This window comes from Bison bison, unplaced genomic scaffold, assembly GCF_000754665.1.
Source record: "Bison bison bison isolate TAMUID 2011002044 unplaced genomic scaffold, Bison_UMD1.0 scf7180017864527, whole genome shotgun sequence".
NCBI lineage: Eukaryota > Metazoa > Chordata > Mammalia > Artiodactyla > Bovidae > Bison > Bison bison.
The window spans coordinates 10460403-10482697 of NW_011495078.1; the positions used below are offsets into that span (position 1 = coordinate 10460403).

Consider the following 22295-nt stretch of genomic DNA (forward strand, 5'->3'; position numbering starts at 1 on the left):
CCAAGTACCTTAATTATGTCTATGTATCACTTCCCTTGTGGCTCAGCTGGTAAAGAATCCACCTGCAATGTGGGAGACCTGGGCTCAATCCCTGGGTTGGGAAGATCCCCTGGAGAAGGGAATGGTTACCCATTCCAGTATTCTGGCCTGGAAAATTCCATGGACTGTATAGTCCATTGGGTCACAAAGAGTTGGACACGACTGAAGGACTTTCACTTCCTTATGTATAGTTAAACACATACAAATACATGCACACACCCAAACTGGATGTGTGTCTCAAATATGCACTAGAATAATTTTGCAGCAATATTACTTCTGTAGCACAACAGACCTCTCAAGGCTGACTTAACCAATGTACAGAGAAAATATGCATCTGCTGCTTATGGTAGAACACAGCAGAGTTATAAAACCAGCAAACACTACACCATTAGGGCTAAAAAGGAGCTAGGGAAATAGCTAGAAAGAATGTGAAGGGAATTTTTCAAATTCTTAGAAGCTCTGAATATTGATGGCACTGTTAACAATCACATCTAGGTTCACTGTGGAGCTTTCCTTCTACAGATGGAGGTGAATCACCAGTACATGAGATTAGATACAATCACTGTCACTTACTAGCTAACAAATGGGAAGAAAAGAGGGTGACAGTAAAAGGGAAGGGAGGGAAGACAGTCCTCCTGCTATAACAAGAGAAAAACTGGAAGAGAAAACATGAGCATGAGTGATGGCTGCACGACTTATCTGCCAACGGATGAAAATTAGCAGGGCAAAGTAGATGTGTAAAAACAGAGTCACTAAATTGTCCCGGGCTGCTACTGGACAGCTGTCCAGACTGTTCATTGCACAAAGGCACTTGGTCAAGGGGCAAAGTAAGGGTTTGACCTGCTCCACTGCTAAGCTGGGCTCCGCGTCTCAGGGCTGGAGACACCCAGAGAATGGAGTACTTTCTCTAATTCATAAGAAGTTGCAGTCACTTGTCAAGACTTAGGACCAACAGGCTGTGTCCACTCTGATGGAGGTTTTATGAAATTGTATGAAAGCTACACATGGGCTTGAGGGAGACTGTCTACTCCCCACTGTCATACTCCATCACCATCCTACCACCTCCAAAATTCAGCCTCCCAGCCTCACTGCTATATATAGTGAATCACCAGAAAAGAGCCAAACTGTACAGCCAGTCTTTCTCATGGACGTTCTTGTGGCTGTGAAATACACTCAGTTGTGTCCGACTCTTTGTGGCCCCATGGACAGCAGCCCACCAGGCCCCTCTGTCCATGGAATTCTCCAGGTAAGAATACTGGAATGGGTTGCCATTTCCTTCTGCAGGGGATCTTCCCAACCCAGGGATTGAATCTGGGTCGCCCACTTTGTAAGCAGACTCTTTACTGACTGAACCACTAGGGAAGACCAGTGTTACTGTAGCAGAATGCTAGATAAGATGAAGCAGAATGCTAGAGAAGATGAAGGATGTTCTTAGATACACACAATTTATTCATAATTCAAAGTGAACTCATATTTCACACTTTAAATTTGATATGAAAGTCCATTATTCTGAAGTCGATGATAATTTATGTCAGGCTAAACTAAAATGATCTTTTCATTACTAATGAAAGTTGCTAATAAAATTTATACTGTAATTTACTCCTTAAGGGGAATAAGTATAACTTTAATTATTTAAATTTAATGGCTGCTCCTAATACCATTATCACCACACACCCTGAAGGCTTGCAGGATCACACTTGGTTATGCATTCTATATGTACATGAGGTAAAAGAATGGCATTTGCTAGAAAATATTTTACAATTTGCTCTAATTCAGAGAAACGAAGAGCTATTCCCTGTACTCTTATAGTAGTCAAATACAGGTCACAATGTTTTAATCTGCATATGTTTTTAAGTTTCATACTTCAAAACACTGCAAACAAATAAACAAAATCAGAAACAGACGAAACTGGCTGTTGAACTGCACTTGACAACAAGCGACTCCAGAATGAAGAGTACTAAACGTTCATCCAGGAGAGGTCATAAATGATAAGTTCAATCAAATAAGTTCATCTCAGATATAGATGTAAAGTATGGGATTGCTACAGAAAATGAAGTACCTATTCTCAATTAGTATGTCAGCTTAATCCAAGCTTTTCTTACTTCTACTTAAACACGTAGTAAGCAAACGTTCTGGTGAATTCTCTACTTGATAAAGCTTCGTGCTGTTTCCCAGTACGAGGCTCCAGGTACAATAACATAACCTCAAGTGTTTGTTTTACCTCGAATAACATAACTATCCAGGGCATCTTCCATTCTCTTCAGTGCTTCTGTTCTATCAGAACCATACGTGATGAGCTAAAAGCAAGCAAACAAACGTTTATATAGACAGGTAGAGATCAATCTACCCGTAAGTCAAACATCTCATCCTAGTAAAAGTTAAAAGATTTCATAACACATTTCCAGAATATATTTTGAAATTTCATTCATTCAGTTGTTAGTACAAACTATGTCAATTAAGATTTTTTCAACTAAACAAATATCAGAAACCAGCTATTTCAGACTTTTCTCCTAGATTTCACTATCACAGAAAAGAGTCACTTGAGGTAAACCAAAATGTAACAAAAACAAGCATAAAAAAATCTGAAAGGAAAGCTATCAAAATTGTCAACATTTAGGATGGGATGAATATAAACATCTGGAATAGTGGAGGATTAGCCAAGATTTGTTTTTTCTCTCCCTTCAAGTTTGACACCCTGAATAGCTAATTTAACAAATAATAGAGCACAGAGGCAAAGGGTTCCTGTGTTAGAAAAACAGAAAATCCTACTGTTCTGTATGATTCAGGGCCTGTTTATGTGCTCTAGACTTTATACAAATTGGCAACAGGAACTTAAATATTCATAAAATAATTTTCTGGTTATTATATGAGACAATCTGTAGTTTGCAAGTTTTTGGTACATTTAATTAGCTTCAATATCAAGCCAGGTTGAAATTAATTTTCAGGTCATTTTTCTGAATAGCAATATAATTTATCTAAAAGTGAAACCATGTATCTATAATATTTTGTGTATTTTTTATTTTAATTAAAGTGTTTCTCTAACAAAACACCTCAAGTTCATTTTAACAATATCACTGTAAAAACTTAAGTGAAAAAAGAAAAATGAAAAAATGGGTCATTTACTACATGAAAAAGCACACTTGGAAGGAAAAAAAAACCATCTTAAGAAACAAGGTTGGAAATTCGCTCATGGTCCAGTGGTTGGAACTCAGTGCACTCACTGCCAGGTCTTGGGTTCAATCCCTGGTTGGAGAACTAAGATCCCACAAACTGAGCAGCAAGGTCAAAAAAAAAAAAGAAGAAAGAAACAGGGGTTTCAACACAGGTCCATCACTTTAGAAAAAAAAAAATATATATATATATTCTAAATAAAATCCAGTTTCAACCACTAGCAGCATAATTTTACATTCTGTAAGATTCAAAAATGTTAAAAGATCTAAAATTTTAAGTGGATTGGTTAATTTATTCTGGAAAGTCAAATTTCAAAAAGACATCTCATAGTCTCACATAAAATTTAATTATGCTAAATCTACGTAAGTAATTACTGATTCATAAAAACCGAAGCGACAAGGTGAAAAGTCCTCTTAACAAACACAGCCTATTACCTCAACTCCTTTATATCACCCCGTCATTCATACTTTCATCTCGGCAATGCTCACGACTGGTCAAGAAACAACGTAATTCCTTCTCTCTGTACTGAGCTAGCTTGCTGCCACTGGTTAGAGAAGTTTGTTACTGTGGGGCTTGGGGTGACGGTGTGATTAGACTGGGGAGTGGGGAGTGCTGGCAACTAACAAGCTGCTGAAATTTCTCTTAAGAGAAAGAAAAGCTGCCCAGCTTTCACTTTTCCATAGTTAGGTGGCCCTAACTATGTGTTTAATTACGGCACACGATTCAGGTAAAAGCCCCATTCCAGACTTTTTAATTATATATGTCCATTGTCATTCAGAAGAAAACTGAAAGGAACCATTAAGAGTCGAACTAACTTTCGAGATCATCGGATCATAATAAATGCTAATATCACTTCCTGGTTGAATGCCGCTGTCAACTCGGACCTGGGAGAAAGAAGAGAAGAGAAAAGAGAGTTCATAGTGTGAAGCTACTTTTCTAATAACAAATTTAATTTCCATGAGGCAGGTGGATAATTTTAATCTCAAATAATATTTCTGCTTCCAGGAAGTAGAAAAACAATCTAAAAATAAAGAGAGATCAAATTATCTTTATCTGTTATTACACAGTTCAGTGTATATATTTTTTGTTAACCCACTAAAGGAAGAAACTAAGGAAGAGCAAAAAAAACAACCTTTCTACAGCACTACAGTGGGATGTGTTTGGAGCAATTTGAGGGTGCCTTCCAGCTGAAACAGAGCATGAGTCTGCCAGGCATTCCAGTGCGGTCCCCAGCCAGGCCACGCATCAGGACTCAGAGCTCTGCTCATCAGCTCCATAGGAACGCTGGTCCTGTGGCTTTCATCTCCGTAACACTTTCCTTTTCTGCCTCACCCTCTCAACTGTAAAACGCTTTTTTTTTTTTTTTTCTGTTACTGTCAGTCCCCTGAGAATTTAATGTTTACACAGCTTTTCTCACGGCTTTGCTTTGTAAGGACACAGCCCCAATTAGAGTTCTGATTTTGCCATTTTCATGGGAGGGGGGAAAAAAGCACAAGTTCAAAATATTCTTTTGAAGAAGCTGATTGCTGTTAACCAGCCAACAAGTTAGTTAGTACATCGCTGAGTCTTGTTTTCATCTCCCTGTTTGATGACAGCAGTAAGGCACAAAGGTTAGCCATGTAAAACTTTCAAATGAGCAGTTGCTGAGGATGAAATATTTATTACATTATTGTGCTGAAGTTTTGGAATCTGAAGTATTTAAAAGCTAATCAAAACAGTCGAGACAGTCAAACATGTCCTAGGGGTCTTGAGGATAGAAGGATTCAATGGAAGCTGCTAGAACAGCAGGACTTTGATGCCCAACATGGTTAAGGAGTGGGAAGAGAAGAGGCAAATTCACGGAGCTCTTCACCTGTGGGAAGAAGCCTGCCTCATAAACAGCCGCTCATCTGTCTGCAGCAAGGCAGAAAAAGGTCAACACAGCGGCTGTTAGGCCTTTAATATTTTAATTTAGGCAATTATCAAGGGACCACATGTAGACCCTCTTGTCTAGGATATCCACATGAGAGTTCGATGATGGCTTTATTAAACAGTGACATCAAAAGATAAGCCATGGTTTCATTCTCTTAAAAAAAAAATCATACTACTGTTATCTTCTTTGTAAGGTTTAGGAAGATAACATTAGCACATACCCAGAGTGCTTTTATGTATATACTTGTAAAAGTGTCATGCAAAAATATAGATATTTATATTTGCATTCACATTCATATAGAAAAACCTTCATTCTAAAGGAAAGTCATTCAGCACACTTAAAACATATATTTGGCTTTCTTATTTTCTGAAAACACACTTCAGGGAATAAGTTGAAGCTCTATGAAATTCACAGTGCTCATAAAAACTAGGAAAGAATTAATAGGGCAGCTGTAAAACCAATAATATCATAATCTGCCTACTGGCCACATTTAAATGGCTCCAAAGTGACAACTGGTGGATCAAGTTACATAACAGAAAAGACATCTCGGAACTTGCATTTTTTAAATTTTAGTAGCAAAATGTTAAGGAGATGATTTTACCAGTATGCATTATTTAAAATCATAGCATGCTTGCTAAAGCTGTGTTTAAAATTGAGACTGGTGCAAGTATTAAAACTTTTGACTTTAAACATATGCTACCATTTACTACAAAAACTGCTACAAAACTAGTGTGGAACTTTGATGTTCAATCCACTGGTAAAATAACAGACAATAAAGAGCATTTATTACGTTCATCTATAGTTCATAACCTAAATTTTTAGTTACCTTGAATAACACCATCCTAAAAGTTAAGTTACCTAGGGCTCTTAGATATAACTGTGTCTTTGTTATTTGCTAAAATTATTATCACAGAAGTTACATCATTTCCATTTAAAAATATATATGGTAAAATAAAGATGTATTACATATAATAAACAAATATCTTTGTAAAGCAAATTGGCATTTCCAATTTAAAACTGTAACAAAACATGAAAACTCTGATTTATAATTTACTGTTTATGCAGCCTTTTTCCAAGTGATTGTCAGCTTTTTTAAAAAGTGTTCTAATAATGAATTAAAATTCAAATTAAGTCTCCATTAAACAAAGCTTATACCAAAAATACATTTTAGCTTTTGCACTAAAACCTTTAGGAACAGAGTCAAGTGGAACTGACACCAAATTTCTGAGCAGAACAAAACTGTGGTCTGAAAATAACACATTTACAAAATATAGTGATCAAAGATAAGAAGAAACTCTTCACCTTTGCCACATAAGCAAACAGGAGACTTACAGAATGTGAAAAGCACAAACCATAAGTTAACTCTGAAGTAGGTATTCTTGTGACCAAAAAAGGTAAGCGCTGCAAAGGATCTCCTGAGTTAAAACTGATGGGGTGTAAGGCAGAAAGGAAGAAAACCCACCATCACCACCAATGCCCAAGCACCTGTGTGTGAGTCCCAAACCCTCGTTCGGAAACCTCAGGCATAATTTAAACATCTTTCTTCACACGGTGGACCCTGTGAAACTGCCAGCCGAGTCCCACCCTTCATTCTCGATTCACCTCTCCCCCTCAGCACAACTCCCAGCCCGCCATGTCTACCTGACAAGTGACAGCCCAATCTGATTAAATGCTTCCAAGGGAGGGGACTCATGGGCCGCCATGACAGGCCAAAAGTGATCACCATGGAGATACATAATTACAGCTGTCAACGCATCTACTGTCCTGCTGGCGTCAAGTTGATTGCTCCCAGCAATAATGATAGACAAAGCTTGTGTGCACGCTCCCGCACCCAGTCACTTTATCTATTCCTTGGTCCATTTAGCTGACATGCAACATTCACACAAGCAAATAACAGCAGTAAGCAGAACATTTAAGGCATTTTAATTGTTTTTTCTTTCTATGGATGGCTCACAACTGCAAATGTTATTACATAAAACTCCTGCTGCAGCATTAATTGAAGAAAGATTTGGTGGGACAAAGACCGTAGGGGGTAGAGTTTGTCCATTATCACTTGTACTTTCAACAGGTCTCACGTTTGAAAATTGCAAATTGCAAAAACTTGCGAGGGCAAAATGTTTGACATCCTGTTAGCTGTTACAACATGGTGAAAACTTCTAACAACTCGAGTAATCATTATGAATTCTTATTTAATACTTTTTTTCTTTGATTAAAAAAATGCTTAGATATGTCCCTATGATACTTGTTTTCTCATCTGCTATTTAATGTCACACAATGCCTGTTAAATCTTTACAATTTTTTTTTCTGCCTTCAGGCTTTGAACACAGCATGGAGTCTCCAAGCCTGGAAAGGGTCAAGTCCCTTTAGAAAGCACATGGGCAAAAACAATTTAAAAAGTGAAATAAATCATATATCCAATAACATCTTCAAATTCAGAATTCTTCCTGTAATCTTTCACCATCTTCATACCAGTAATCAAACGGAATAATCATATTCACAGATGGTATAGCCTTGTCAGCCACTAGCTAACATAATGTCACAAATATACACACTTATTACCTTGATTAACAGAAAAGGTACATCCTTGTTCTTTTTATGCAAGAAAAATGATTTAAATAATAGCCATTAAATACAGAAGTATAAATGAAGTGAGCACTGGTCACTCGTAAGTGGTATACATACTGTGTACTTCTTAAAGTCCTTGACACATAACAGAATGAGGCACATTTTGCTTTCCTTAATCCATTTCAATTAACGAGCTGATTTTGTGCTGGAATTTCTTGACATCTGACTATATAGGGGAAGCTGAATTAGATTTATTGAAAAGATTAAATTGTAATATAGGAAAGTCATTCTCCATTCTTAGGATGCCACAAACTTCTTCATTACAATTTTCAGAAGAACTGGGAACACTGGGAACTATCATTTATTTAGAAGCCAGTTGTCTCCAGACTTCCCTATTAGGTGAATTCTGACTTTCCTGCACATCATAAAGTACAAAATATTAAAAACAAAAAACTGTGATTCCCCATGAATTTCACTTGTCATTCAATTTACACCCTTTGGTGTTGACAAGCTTTAACATAAAAGTGTGACATAAATCAAGATTTTAACCTCTCACTTGGTATTGCAGCTTAATGACTTACACCAGGTAGATGTATTGGTTCTTCATACTGAGACAATCTCCCAACAGACGGCAAACCAAAAGACTTGTAGGGGTCCTGAAAGTTCAAAGAACAGGAAGCACAGCCTTTGAAATATAAATCAGCACAAGTAAGGTTAAATATTTATACAATGAAGAAGCATTTTGGGGCGTATTTACCAAATCACAGATATCAGAATATTATTGTCTTCTCCTCACTCTAGACAACTTAGAAGTGTATTTAAAAAATCAAACAGAACTAAAAGCAGAATTTAGCCTGACCTTGATCATACTTTATTGAAACTGGTAAAATTCCAACTTTTTATAAATCTTCTTAGAATGCCTTGGGCAAAAATAAAATAACCTAGGCGCTACATCAAAACATACTCAAGTTCAGAACAACAAATGTAGTGCACTGAAGATATTTGTTTTTCTTACTCTCAAAACAGCTCACATATGGTAAGATTTGCGCGTTCTGATTCTCCAAATAAAGACCTGAAAAGTAACTCTGCATTTGCTTCTGGATAAACGCTCCATTTGTAAATATCTTAGATCATCAGAATAAATATTAAGTAAGTTCAGTATCATAACAATAGGGAAGAAAAAGAATACCACTCAAAATATAATGCAAAGAAAACTAACTAAGCCAAGAACTATTTCTCAAGATCCTTGAAAAGCATTCCAAAACAAGGTCCAGGATTGTTAAAACACAGATACTACTAATTTGCTTTTTATTTTACAGACAGGCTTCAATGTCTAAAAGTAAGAGATGGCATTAATGTTTCCTTGCATTTTTGTTTTAGTCATTTGAGAGAAGCATTTTCAGATGCTGGCTGCTTAATTATGTGGTTAATATAGTTATAAAATAATATTAAAGCACTGAACTGAGAGTTTATGAGTAAAATCCATAATTAAAATTATAATTAAGAGCTTTGCGATTTAAATTTTAGTTGTGATTATTCATGTAAGAAATAAAAGTATTGGGGAAACTGTTAAAAAAATTAAACACTGAATTAACAACTGATGTGTAACCAGGGTAGCTCTTTAACATACACACAGAAATAAATGCTCCTGTTTATTTTCAATGTGGTTTGAAAATAAGCAAACAAAACAAAACCCACGGTCCATTCAAGCACAAGAATATTAAACTAATTCTTTCTCGCTCCTTAAACTGATTAGAAGCTATTCTTCCATCCAGAAACAACACATGAAAATTAATTAAACTCAATCCTTTAAAACTATTTTGAGTTATGTCAAAATGATCTAACCTTTCTTTTTCTGGTTCAGCTCTGAATTACATAATCAAATACTTGACCCCAAGTTACAGGACGCTGACTTTACCTTGTTGTTTAGTTATACGTGGTCCCATGACTCGGGACACAAACACCACCCTTCCTCCCATCATCCCTCCTCCCAGTGTTCGCTTTACCTCGGCATAAACTCGACATTCGACCGCCCAGCCGTTGATGGGAATATCGGCTTGTTTGTGCCTGAGAGGGTAACCCTTGGCAACACGTATCATTTCTTGGACCAGGTCCAGGCCAGTGATGCATTCTGTGACGGGATGCTCAACCTACAAGGACAAGACCTGCCCGTCAGTAGGTGTGGTGGTGGTGGTCCAGTCACTCAGTCGTGTCCCACTCTTTTGCGACCCCATGGGTTGCAGCCCACCAGGCTCCTCTGTACATGGGACTTCCCAGGCAAGAATACTAGAGTGAGCTGCCATTTCCTTCTCCAGTGGATTTTCCAGACTCGGGGATCAAACCCATGTCTCCTGAATTGAAGGCAGATCAGGGAAGCTCCAACAGATGTAGGAAAAAGTAAATAAATAGAAATAAGCAGGGACAATGTCAGCAATTTCTGGGTAAAATGAGGTTAATTATAATCATAGTTGACTTGAAAACTATCTAAGAGAATAAAATTAAAGCATCGATACCATATAGTACAAAGTTGGGTGAGAAAAACAGACACCCCAAAAGTGTTTGTAAACTGTCTCTACTACTTTTCCCAGTGTTTATTTTGATGGGGTTCAACCAGGTTCAACATTTTTAATTTTATACTAATTCTTCACTGACGATTACATATTTATAGCTAGCGTCCTCAGTGTGGCTGATCATCAGCCTGTTCTGCTACACTTAGCACAGCATCCGCAGAGGCAGCTTACGCTTTTCCACAGCACTAGTCCAGCCTGAGTCTCACCCACTCGCACGCTTTCACTAACCTGTCCTGACAAGCAACCAGATTAGCGTACTCTTGCATCAATGCAGTGTAGCAGAAAGGAGCAGATGGATCCTGCAGGTTGTTCTCCCTCCAGACCGGCGTGGGGAGTGCTTAGCATGCACAATGGCAACACTGAGCCAGTGAAATCACTGCTCTCTCAGCAAACTGCTGATAACTATTTTGGACGATGCTGTCGTGGGGATCCCTGGCCTTCCACCCTAGCGCATGGGATGCACATGTACAGAAACATGCACAAACATACAGGGATACCAACAGACACACTGTTATCAATCTGATCGATTGCTGATGAGATCCTGAACTTAACTGAGCTAAAATAAAGCCACTGAGGGTGTTGGTAAAGGGCAGGTCCTCTGCCTTCCATCTAAAGCCTTGAATAAGTTTTGAGAATATCAACTTTGGCCACATCAGCTGCTTCAATACCAGTTTCCTTTCTCATGAAAATTAAGCATGTTTTAAAAGCACTTCACTATAGTTTCTTTATCGTGACATGTTATATTTCATACACTCTGACATGCGAAAAGGTCAATGAACAGACCAATTGTCTTTCCATCTTCAACTACACTAATTGAAGGACAGGACTTAGTCATTATAATAATCTTGAAGCTTATCATAAGCAGACAATGCCACGGTCTTAAAAAAAAAAAAAGCTTAGTAAAAATAAACAGATGGCATCCATAATTAGCTCTGTGTGTGTTATGAGTTTGTTTACAGTTTCAACAACATTTTAAGACATTTTGACATAATTTTAATGACAAATCATCACTAAAATAAGCATCTACCCTTTGTAAAATATATGCAACACTTAAGTAAAGATTTTATTAGATAGTTTAGAATCTATATTCTTAAAAGCAAAACATGGTTTTGAGAGAAACAAGGTTCTGTATGATAAATATAATAAGAAAGGAACAAATGTAAAGCCATTCTATTATTGCTGGAAATGAATTTCACGTGAGAATGCATCTTACCACCCTAACTATTCAACCTACTATGTGACCAAGGGCTTTTTATATTAATACTATCCACTACCTTTGTTAAGTAAGAAAACATTTTTAAAAGCTCACAAAATGATTTAATTTCATCCTTCTATATCTATCGCTCAGAAAAGCACATACTATATACTAGACAAGGAAATATACATTAAAGGAATGAGGGAAAGAGTGGCAAATTCAGAGCCATGTCTCTAGTAAGCGGTAGAGGCAGGGTTGGAATCTCATCCCTCCAGAGGTGATATTAGCTGCCTGTTCTTCCTCATGGAAAAATGGATATGAAAGTATGTAGTAAAGATAAACAGCTAAACAATTATGTACTGTTACCTTTTATAAAATACATGATTATGAAAGGCTAAAGACCCAAATTCATTGTAAGGCTCTGTTACACCTTAGAAAACCTCCTTATAACTCCTTATAACTTATAACCTATAACCTCCTTATTACTCCTTATAACTTATAACCTCCTTATAACTCCTTATAACTGTATAGGAAAAAAGTTTATTAAACTTCTTTTGAATAGAATCTAAAATTGGACCCACTTTAACCCAATTTAGAGTTATATAACAGTAACACAACATTTTATAATCTTAGTGAGCCGCAATTATTACAAAATAAAATCAGCAGACAACTAAAATAACAGCTACCTACTAAAGACAAAATCATTAAAGAATTTTTTAAAAATATCCACTGAGGTTCAAGTATTGTTAAAGTACACAAAATAGTCTGATGTACCTAAATTTTTCAGATAACAGAAATACGTCTTTTTAAAGGAAAACATAAATTTAAACATTTTTAAGAGAAATCCTTCTAAATACATTTTAACAGAATTCCAAAGTTATTCAACAGGATATGTGAAGCATTTCCTTTAGACCCTGTATTATTATTATCATCAGGCATCTTATAATTAAAACACTGACTAAATAACCATGTCTACCCCCCATTCCTGAAAACTTAAAAATAGTTTCCCTGTGCAAGTTAAACTCAATGCTTAAGAAGAACAGAGGTTACAAAGAGAAAAAATCATTCCCACGCCAAAACATAATTCATTAAATGTTTTAAAAATATCATTAAATAAAACAAAAAAGAAAGAAAAGGAAGGGAAGGGGGTAAAATCAATGGAAAGTAAAGGTTAACTGAAACAAAAGGTTATAAGAAGAAAAAAACACTGGCTTCTGGTAAACCAACAAATTCATCATGTCCAACCTAGAATAAAAAACAACCTCTGAAAGTATGATGTTAATGAACATCTATTCTGAGGACTACTGTGTCGGGGGAGGACAAGGTTTCTGAGTAACTTCTATTTGGGAAACACTGAGTTAATCTAAGTTAAACAGGCTTTTGCTTTTTTTGAAGGACTCCTCAAACACATTAATCTGTAAATACGCCACAGGACTCTCTGAAAGGAGACTGTACAGCATTTATTTAACTGCACACCTCCTCCTTTTGCAGACAATCTTTATGGATTGAGAATTCCAAAGAACACACATTTAGAAACAATGCCTTAAAGATTCAAAATACTGGGTTGGCCAAAATGGTTGTTCGGGTTTTTCTGGAACATTGTACAGAAAAACCTGAATAAAATTTCTGGCTAACACACTACAAAACCCAATTCCCTTATGTGACTCTATCCTCGCCAAACAAATTGTTGGTCTTCACACATCAATTTCCTGCCCCAAAGAAATAAGTGCTAGTTCCAAGAAACGTATGAATGAAGGATCTTCCAGATAGTACGACTGTGCATTAGAGAGTAATATACTGACATCCTAGTACATGAAACCTTGGGGTTTGGGCAGCAAAATTAATACCTAGCCAAAAAAGCGAGTGAGAAGGAGAGAAAACATACACATACACACACACACACACACACACACACACACACAAACCCAAAAAAAGAGCGAAAGTCACTCAGTTGTGTCCGACTCTTTGCAACCCCATGGACTATACATACAGTCCATGGAATTCTCCAGGCCAGAATACTGGAGTGGGCAGCCTTTCCCTTCTCCAGGGCATCTCCCCAACCCAGGGATCAAAGCCATGTCTCCTGCATTACGGGTGGATTCTTTACCAGCTGAGCCACAAGGGAAGCCCAAGAATCCTGGAGTGAGTAGCCTATCCCTTCTCCAGCAGATCTTCCTGACCCAGGAATCGAACCAGGATGTCATGCATTGCAGGCAGATTCTTTACCAACTGAGCTATGAGGGAAGCCCATCCAAATCAGAATTTAATTCTCCAAGGCAAATTATTGACTGGGATGTATTTATCAGGTCAATGCCACCTTGGAGGTTCTGCTGCTGCTATTAGTTGCTAAATCGTGTCTGACTCTTTGCAACTTGATGGACTGTAGCCTCCAGACTCCTCTGTCCGTGGAATTTTCCAGGCAAGAATACTGTAGTGGGTTGTTTTCTTCTTCAGGGGATCTTCCTGACTCAGGAATCGAATGTGCACCTCCTACACTGGCAGGTGGATTCTTTACCACTGAGCCACCTAGGAAGTCTCGCAGGTTCTATCAAGAGCTTATAAATCAGCACTGGCAATGCCAATTATGAACCTCGTTATGAATCTTTTATTCAAACAGGTACAAATGACGATCATCAAATGCCATGTTAAGATCCATAATCACACCCAAAATCTATGAGTATGTACAGTTATATATGCCTACATTAGATGGTCACGGCCAGCCAGTTTTTTATAGATCTATTTGCAAATTTACTTTAGTTGTCTTCTCAGTCACCATCAAACTGTCACTACTGTCAGTATTTGAGTCTAGATTTCTTGCCACTCCCTCTAATTTTTTGCTTCAAATGTATTTCCCCCCAAAAAATGAATAACTGAGCTTATCAAATGCAATGGCAAAGTAAACCAGGTTTCACTTCACATGAGTACTTGATGTATCAAATTTCAATAGTAATAAACTTAGAAAAGCTAAATGTTTCTGGAATTGTGTTGTCATTATCTGCCTTTGTAAAAGTTATAATCATAAATTCTGCCACTGCCACTGTGATCTTTAGCTTTATTCTTCCTCAAATACCAACTGCGTACGTGCATGCTAAGTCACTTCAGTTGTGTACAACTCTTTGCGACCCTACAGACCATAGCCCACCAGGCTCCTCTCTCCATGGGATTCTCCTGGCAAGAACATTAGAGTGGGCTGCCATGCCCTCCTCCAGGGGATCTTCCTGGTGATCTTCCAGTGATCGAACCTGCATCTCTCAAGTCGCCTGCATTGGCAGGTAGGCTCTTTACCACTAGGACCACCTGGGAAGTCCTAAATACCAATCAGGAAGTATCCAAAACTAGTGAAGGGAAGACAGATATTTCCAGAGTCCTAAAGTATCCACCTATAAAATACCTTCATTAATGACAAGGGGAGAAACACGAACATTACGGTGGGGAAATCCAAGACATGCCACCTTAACCAAGGCAACATCACCAGTAACGGGATAAACAGACACTGCATGTCTCCTATAATGGTCCTCATGGAAGAACGGCATTTCTGTAATATTCTTGCTGAATATGCAATGTCCGGATATACTCAAGAGAAAAAAGACAAACACAAAATGAGGGACACTCTATAAAACAAATGGCCTGTGCTCATTTTAAAAAATGTCAAGGTCATAGGTGACCAAACAAAAGACTAAGGAACTGCTCCAGATAAAGACTAAAGAGTCATGGCAAGCAGACACAACATAGGATCCGGAACCAATATTAAAATGTTGTAATTTTACTATAAAAGACATTTGTGCACAACTAGTGGCACGTGAAGATGGTCTGTGGACGGGAGAGAGCAATATGTCATTGTTAGTATTCTGGTGTTGATAATGGTTCTGTGGCAACGTAAAAGAGCTTTCTTGTTTTTAGGGGATACATGTTTAGAGGTAAAGGAGCACCAGGCCTACAACTTACTCTGAAATGTTTCAGGTAAAGAGGACAGAGAGAAATTAAGATATGGGTATAGGATAAAAATAAAGCAAACGTAAATGTTAGTAAAGGGTGTTCAGATATTTTTAGTAATGTTTAGAAATTTTATAGACATCAGAAATAATTGTAAAAGAAAACTTAATAAAAGTTAGAGCAACATCACCAAAGTTTTTGTTTTTATATTATGAAACATTATTAAGGTAAAGGTATCTGACTTGATTGACATTATCGTCTCTTCAATCAGAACCCTTCCACTGCGCTAAATAACCAAAAGCAGATAATTTGCTCAATGTGTTTTCTCTGACTTAAACTTTTAAATATACTTTATTATGCTGATTATCTAATAATTCTAAAGATTGTAAGAATGGGTAACTACATAACAGGCAAGCATTCCTCAAGGGGAACAAGATTCAGGCAAATTTTAATTACATACTGAAGTTAACTTCAAATGAATATTAACACTGAGGCATGTTTAAAAGTTTAAATGGGTGCTTCATTTAGATGTTTGTAACAAAACCCACCCTACTAAAGAATTACATAATTACTCAAGGTTACAGACGCTTGCTCCTTGGAAGAAAAGCTATGACAAACCTAGACAGCGAATTAAAAAGCAGAGACATCATTTTGCTGACAAAGGTCCATATAGCCACAGCTATGGTTTTTCCAGTAGTTGTGTACAGATATGAGAGTTGGACTATAAAGAAGGCTGAGCACCAAAGAATTGATGCTTTCAAATTGAGAGTCCCTTGGACTGCAAGATCAAACCAGTCAATCCTAAAGGAAATCAACCTTGAATGTTCACTGGAAGGACTCATGCTGAAGTTGAACCTCCACTACTTTGGCCACTTGATGTGAAGAGCTGACTCATTGGAAAGGACCCTGATGCTGGGAAAAACAGGGCAGGAGGAGAAGGGGATGACAGAGGATGAGATGGTTGGATGGCATCACCAACTCAATGGACATGATTTTGAGCAAATTCAGCAAGACAGTGAAGGACAGGGAAGCCTGGCATGCTGCAGTCCATGAGGTCGCAAAGAGTTGGACACAACTTAGTAACTCAACAACAACCACAAGTTTAAAAGAGGAGAAAGTCCTAAAGAGTGAGGAGAGGCATCAGATCAATGAACTATGTGTTAACTTGGCTGTTATGCAGAAAGAGGGTGATGCAAAGTGTTCACAGTTCCTTAAACAGAGGGTAGGTTTTTTTTTAGGTGTTAAGTGGAGGCCCAGCTGCTTAGTCCAGGCAGCAGCTGTCCCTAAAAGCAGAAGACCCATGTACACACCATAACTAACATCTGCATGGCACTGAAATTTATCAAACCTCTCCATGTTCATAAACTTGCTCCCTGTTTCACTGTCATTTTACGGACAAGACACTTGAGATACTCACAAGAAGTGTGTGGTAAGAGAATGCTCTAACATCCAAATAATATTATGTTAAATTAACATAACTTAAAGTAACTTCTTTATTAAATACAAGTCTAATTGACAGATACTACAAAGACCCAGATTGTGAAAGCCATCTTTTGAAAGAAGAACTTGTTCGATTCAACTGAGCAAAGCAGTATAGGTATGATTACCTGATGAGATATGAGGAAATTGTCCTGTTACATAAAATTGTGTTTCATAATGGTATTTGGCATAATAGGTCTCTATCTTTTTTCGTTTGTTGTTATTCTGGCCTGAAAGGACAACTGATGTCATTATTTTTGGTTTTGCGCTTTCAGGTCAGAGACAGTCTTTGTCCAAAATGGAATCTAACATATACCTATTAAAATACTGAAACTCTACCTCCTGGGAATACAGGATTTCAAAATAAAGATCTAAAGTTATTAAATTTTGATCCACAGGCCTCAAAGAAAAAAAGCACGTTGGGCAATAGGCCCCAACACATCATTCCTGTAAACTCACCTTGAAAATAATGGCTACATTCAAGGGTGGTGCTGAAAACTGAACAAATTTTATTATAGAGCTTTCCTGTTGACCCACACACAAACAGTCAGATGAAGAAAGGATAAGAGAACTATTAGGGGTTGAACTGTACTCCCCTCACTTCTGCCCAATTCATATATTTAAGTCCTAACCCCGAGTACTCAAAATATGACTATGTTTGGAGATGGGGTCTTTAAAGAGGCAATTAAGTTAAAATGAGGTCATTAAGGAGGGCTCTAATAAAATGTGACTGACGTTCTTGCAAGAAGAGATGAATACACAGATGACATGCAGCAAGAAAGGAAGACCACAAGGGGACCCAAGACGCCGAGTTCTAATCTGCAGGCCACAGAGAAAGGCCTCCAGACCAAGCCACTCTGCCACACCCTGATTTACACTCCTGACTCCACAAGTGTAACAGAACGGTGCTTAAGCCACTCAGCCTGTGATAAGCTGATATGGTAACCCTAGGAAACAAATACAGGAACAAATTTGGAAGGTTCTAGATAAGAATCTAGAACTCGAAGACATCAACACAGTTTATAAAATGCTTCCAAACAAAAACTAATGAAAAATGTCTGACAAATTTAACTATTCATGTCTATTTAACAAAAGCTTCTTTCCTTCAATTTTCCAGTAAGACTCAAAGAAAGACATCAAGTGACAGCATAACATACCCTACTTTACGTTCTCAGTTTCCCAGGAAAGGAACTTCAAATATTCCAGAATATTCCAGTTCTGGCTAGCTTCAGCCAGTCTGAGAACCCTGGCCTCTGTGCTTTCAAATACAATCAAAATGTCAATTTCTGTCCAGATCTAAAATATTTCTCCTGGCAAGAAGGGAATTTTACAAATTAATTACAAATCCATTTCCCTGTAATTTCTCCTATTTCCACCAATTATTCTTTCAGTCAAACACCTTAACTCCATAAAAGGCTAAACTCTTTAAGTACTTTTTTAAATTTAAAATTGCTCTGAAAATAAGAAAAAGATATTTGTTCAGTTATAGTCAATTCTCAGAAATCAGATTTAGGCTGCAATAATTCTTAACTTTTTAATGTGTGAAACTGTGAAGGGTAAGAATCAAGATGCTAAAAAGGTTTTCCTAAAATGCTCCTGGAAAACAAGGTTCCATACGATACAAAAATCTTTGATGGGATCTCTGATGGGATGTGGGGGTATCTGGCCTCCAGAGAATTTCAACAGCACTATTATTACACTTTTTCTTTCACAGCAAGAGTAGATTCCTCCTTCACTGTTGCAATCAGTATAAGCCACTGAGTGAGGTCTAACAAAGGGGATACAATTTAGATCTCTGTTCTTCGAGATGTGGAAGAGCCAGCTGACCATATTTGGGCATTAAATTTAACATGTTACTCCTTTCTATTTGAGAGTTTTCTAGCCTTTTTTTTTTTTTTTTGCCTTTGTAGACAATATTAAGACTGCTTTTCAAAAAAAATAAAATCTATAATTACTTGGATTTGGAAATTAACAATTACATACACACACATACACACAATTTGGAAAGGTATAGTCAGGATCCACAATACTAATTTTAGCACAAAGATCTAAGCAGAAATAGCTTATCAGTGTAACCCTTTAGTGAGTTTCATGTTCAGAAGAAAGATTTCCATCTCCATTTTTCTCTTACACAAAACTCTTACAATGAAACAGAGACTTCTTCCAAAGCAGTTAGTATTTCAACTATGTTTGTTCATTTGCAACAATAATTTTTCAATCAACTGACAAAAGAGTAAGAGGAAGTTATTAGTAATTAATTTGTGGCCCAGTTTGCCACCTGAAAAAAAAAAAGACCACTTACACGCTTTTTAAATTATAATGACAACAGTAATAGTGAACATATTAACCAATGTTTAACCAACATAGCATGCAGAATATTACTGGTAAGATTCCTACAGTTAGGAAGAAGAGTGAGTGCTTACTATTAACCAGACGCTATTTTGAGCAGTTAAATATTCATTCATTAATGCTCACAATCCTATCAAGTAAGTGCTACATTACTGTCACTTCACAGATGAGGGAAATGAAGCACAGTGAAGTTAAGGAACTTGCTTACAGACACACAGCTAGGAAGGAGCAGGGCTAGGATTTACTGGTGCTGAGTGAAAACAGAGGATGCTCATAATTTACGGAAACAATGATTAAATGAGCTCCCACTGGCCAGTTATGACTGTTTTGAACTGTTTTAGAGTCTAGAACCTCATAAAGTTTCTCCCTGGTAAAGTGTGTGTCCAATTTCAGAGGATCCACAGACTCCCCTCCAACTCATTAAAAAGCCCAGATAACCCAGCTTAGATGTTTCTGGTTTGGGAAGAGGGAAATAGCAACACGGTTCACTCCCCTCCAGGGTCTCTATCTCCCTCGACTTAGTGAGACACAGGGGACATGTGAAGCACTGCTATCTGGGGGCAGTGACAGCTGACAACAGGTAACAGGCTCTTCTCTCTCATGGGCTGGGATGAACTGAGAGACCAGCTTCAGAGAAGTCCAGGGAAGAATGTGAAAGGCACAGGTCACGGAGACGGCTTGGATCCTGCAGAGACTCACGCACCCTGGAGAGAAAGTCAACCAAGGCTTCAGAAGAGTCCCTGTTCTCTTTGCCAATGAATCCAAGTGGTCCATGTATGTTAGTTGGATGCTGATGTCTGGATCCTTGAGACAAGGAGAATGGTGGGGACACAGGCTCTTTCTATCCTCGGGAGTAGATACAATCCTATCACCAACTACTTGAATATCCCAACAAACAGGATTTGGTACTGACCACTCCAAAAGACCACAGCTAAACCACAGGAGAGGATGTACCCACCGAGAAAGGATAGGAATTCATAATAATGATCATATAGGCCAAGTGATGGAGAAGGCAATGGCACCCCACTCCAGTACTCTTGTCTGGAAAATCCCATGGACGGAGGAGCCTGGTAGGCTGCAGACCATGGGGTCAAGAAGAGTCGGACACGACTGAGCGACTTCACTTTCACTTTTCTCTTTCATGCATTGGAGAAGGAAATGGCAACCCACTCCAGTGTTCTTGCCTGGAGAATCCCAGGGACGGGGGAGCCTGGTGGGCTGCCATCTATGGGGTCGCACAGAGTCGGACACGACTGAAGCGACTTAGCAGCAGCACCAGCAGCAGGCCAAGTGAATCTAAGCAAACTCCAGGAGACTGTGGAGGACAGAGAAGCCTGCTGCGCTGCAATCCATGGGGTCACAAAGAGTCAAATACAACTTAGCAACTGAACAACAATGCTAAGTGAAATAGAGCAGCTAACGGACAGAAAAAAAAAAAAGGAACTCTATCCAAAAAACCAGTAAAGGCACCTAGAAACTCCAAGAGTAGTGATATAAGAATACACACACACACACCACTCCACCTGCAATTAGACTTTCTGGGATAAAATAACATAAGGATCTTTATGGGGTGATGATATGTCCTACAACTGGATCCTGCTCTTTATAGAACAACTTTGTAAATGTTCCACCACTCACTGACTTGTCTTAGTGGTTTGCACTGCTGTAACAGAGTAACACAGACAGAGTGGCGTATAAACAACAGAAATGTGTTTCGCACAGGTCCAGGGGCTGGGAGGGAAGTTGAAGATCAAGGGACAGCTGATTCACTGTCTGATGAAGGCCGCGTCTCAGTCCACAGACGGCCACCTTCTCTCTGAGTCCCTACATGCAGGAGGGGAAGGTTCTCTCTGGGGCACAAACCCCACCCATGAGGGCACCCCCTCATAATCTAATCACTTCCCAGAGGCCTTACCTCCCAAAACCATCACAATGGAGGGTAATGTATCAACATATGAATTTTGGAGAGACACAAACATTCAGCCTACTGTATTTGTATACTTAAAATGGGCTACTGTTATGATATACAAAGTATACCACAATAAAGACTATTAATTTCTTTTTCAATAGTTAAGTTAACATAGGGAGTTCCCTGGTGGTCTAGTGGTTAGGATTTGGTGCTTTCACTGCTATGGCTGGGGTTCAATCCCTGGTCAGGGAACTGAGATCCCACAAGCTGCGAGGCACGGGACAAAATTAATTAAAAAAAAAGTATAGAGTCATTTTCACTCATGCAAATTCTCATATAATTTAGCTCCTATGCACCAGTCCTCAGGAAGCTACTTAAAGACATGCTGTAGGGGAAAAAAAGGAATAAACCAACAGTGCTTAAGACAAAAGTCCAGGAGAAAAGAAATTTTTACAAAGAGAGGTAGAAGAAATTCTCAGGACAGGCAGAGAATGTAGTGGGTGAAAGGAAACCAGAGACTACTACACAATGGCAAAAGTGACCAAAAAAAAAAAAAGCTCAATGAGTTTGAATATAATGAAACACAGATCAAGAATGTGGATAAATCAGTGATAAATACATAGAAACCTAAGCCAGCACACAGACAAACCAGAAGACAGTTTTTAGCTACAGAGAAAGCAAAATGGTGCAGGAGAGTGAAAGTAATCTTAAGAGACAACATGACTGCTATGAACAGCATTCACACTGTGATCATAATAAAATCCCCGATACTGGGCTAACCCAAGTCATGACACAGTGATAGCAGAATCGTGAATCGCAGGCTCCCTTGTGAGATGGAGGCGATGATTCATTTTTCCTAATCAGCGGCATAGAAGCTGGAGCCTTCCTCCAGCCTTTTCCTCCCTCAGCAGCCATGGCTGTTCCTGACCCAGAGCAGCAGGTCCCCACACACATCGCTTCAAAGAGGCTCCCCTCTTCCACGTGGTTTCTCATTTCTCCTTTATTTCTTTTTCCTTCCTTTCTTTTTCTTTTTTTTTGGGGGGGGGTGGTGGTGGTGGTGGTGGGTGGGTATTGGTAATTACTCAGGGGTTGATATTGAGTCAAAAAGCCAGTAATGTGTTAATCCAGCTGTTTTAAGCCCCATAATTTTCAAGCCCCATAATCTTTCACCTT

At 38.3% G+C, this 22295-nt stretch overlaps 1 protein-coding gene across 1 annotated transcript in view; it reads right to left on the minus strand.

The window, feature by feature from the left end:
- The window catches only part of PCCA (propionyl CoA carboxylase, alpha polypeptide), a 363293-nt gene that overhangs the window by 179505 nt on the left and 161493 nt on the right, over window positions 1–22295 (minus strand). Inside the window, exons 13-16 of the mRNA XM_010831489.1 lie at window positions 9694–9837; window positions 8269–8343; window positions 4026–4094; window positions 2261–2336 (exon numbers count right to left, since the gene is read on the minus strand). Of these exons, the coding sequence (XP_010829791.1) occupies window positions 2261–2336; window positions 4026–4094; window positions 8269–8343; window positions 9694–9837 (364 nt within the window). The remainder of the gene's footprint in view (window positions 1–2260; window positions 2337–4025; window positions 4095–8268; window positions 8344–9693; window positions 9838–22295) is intronic.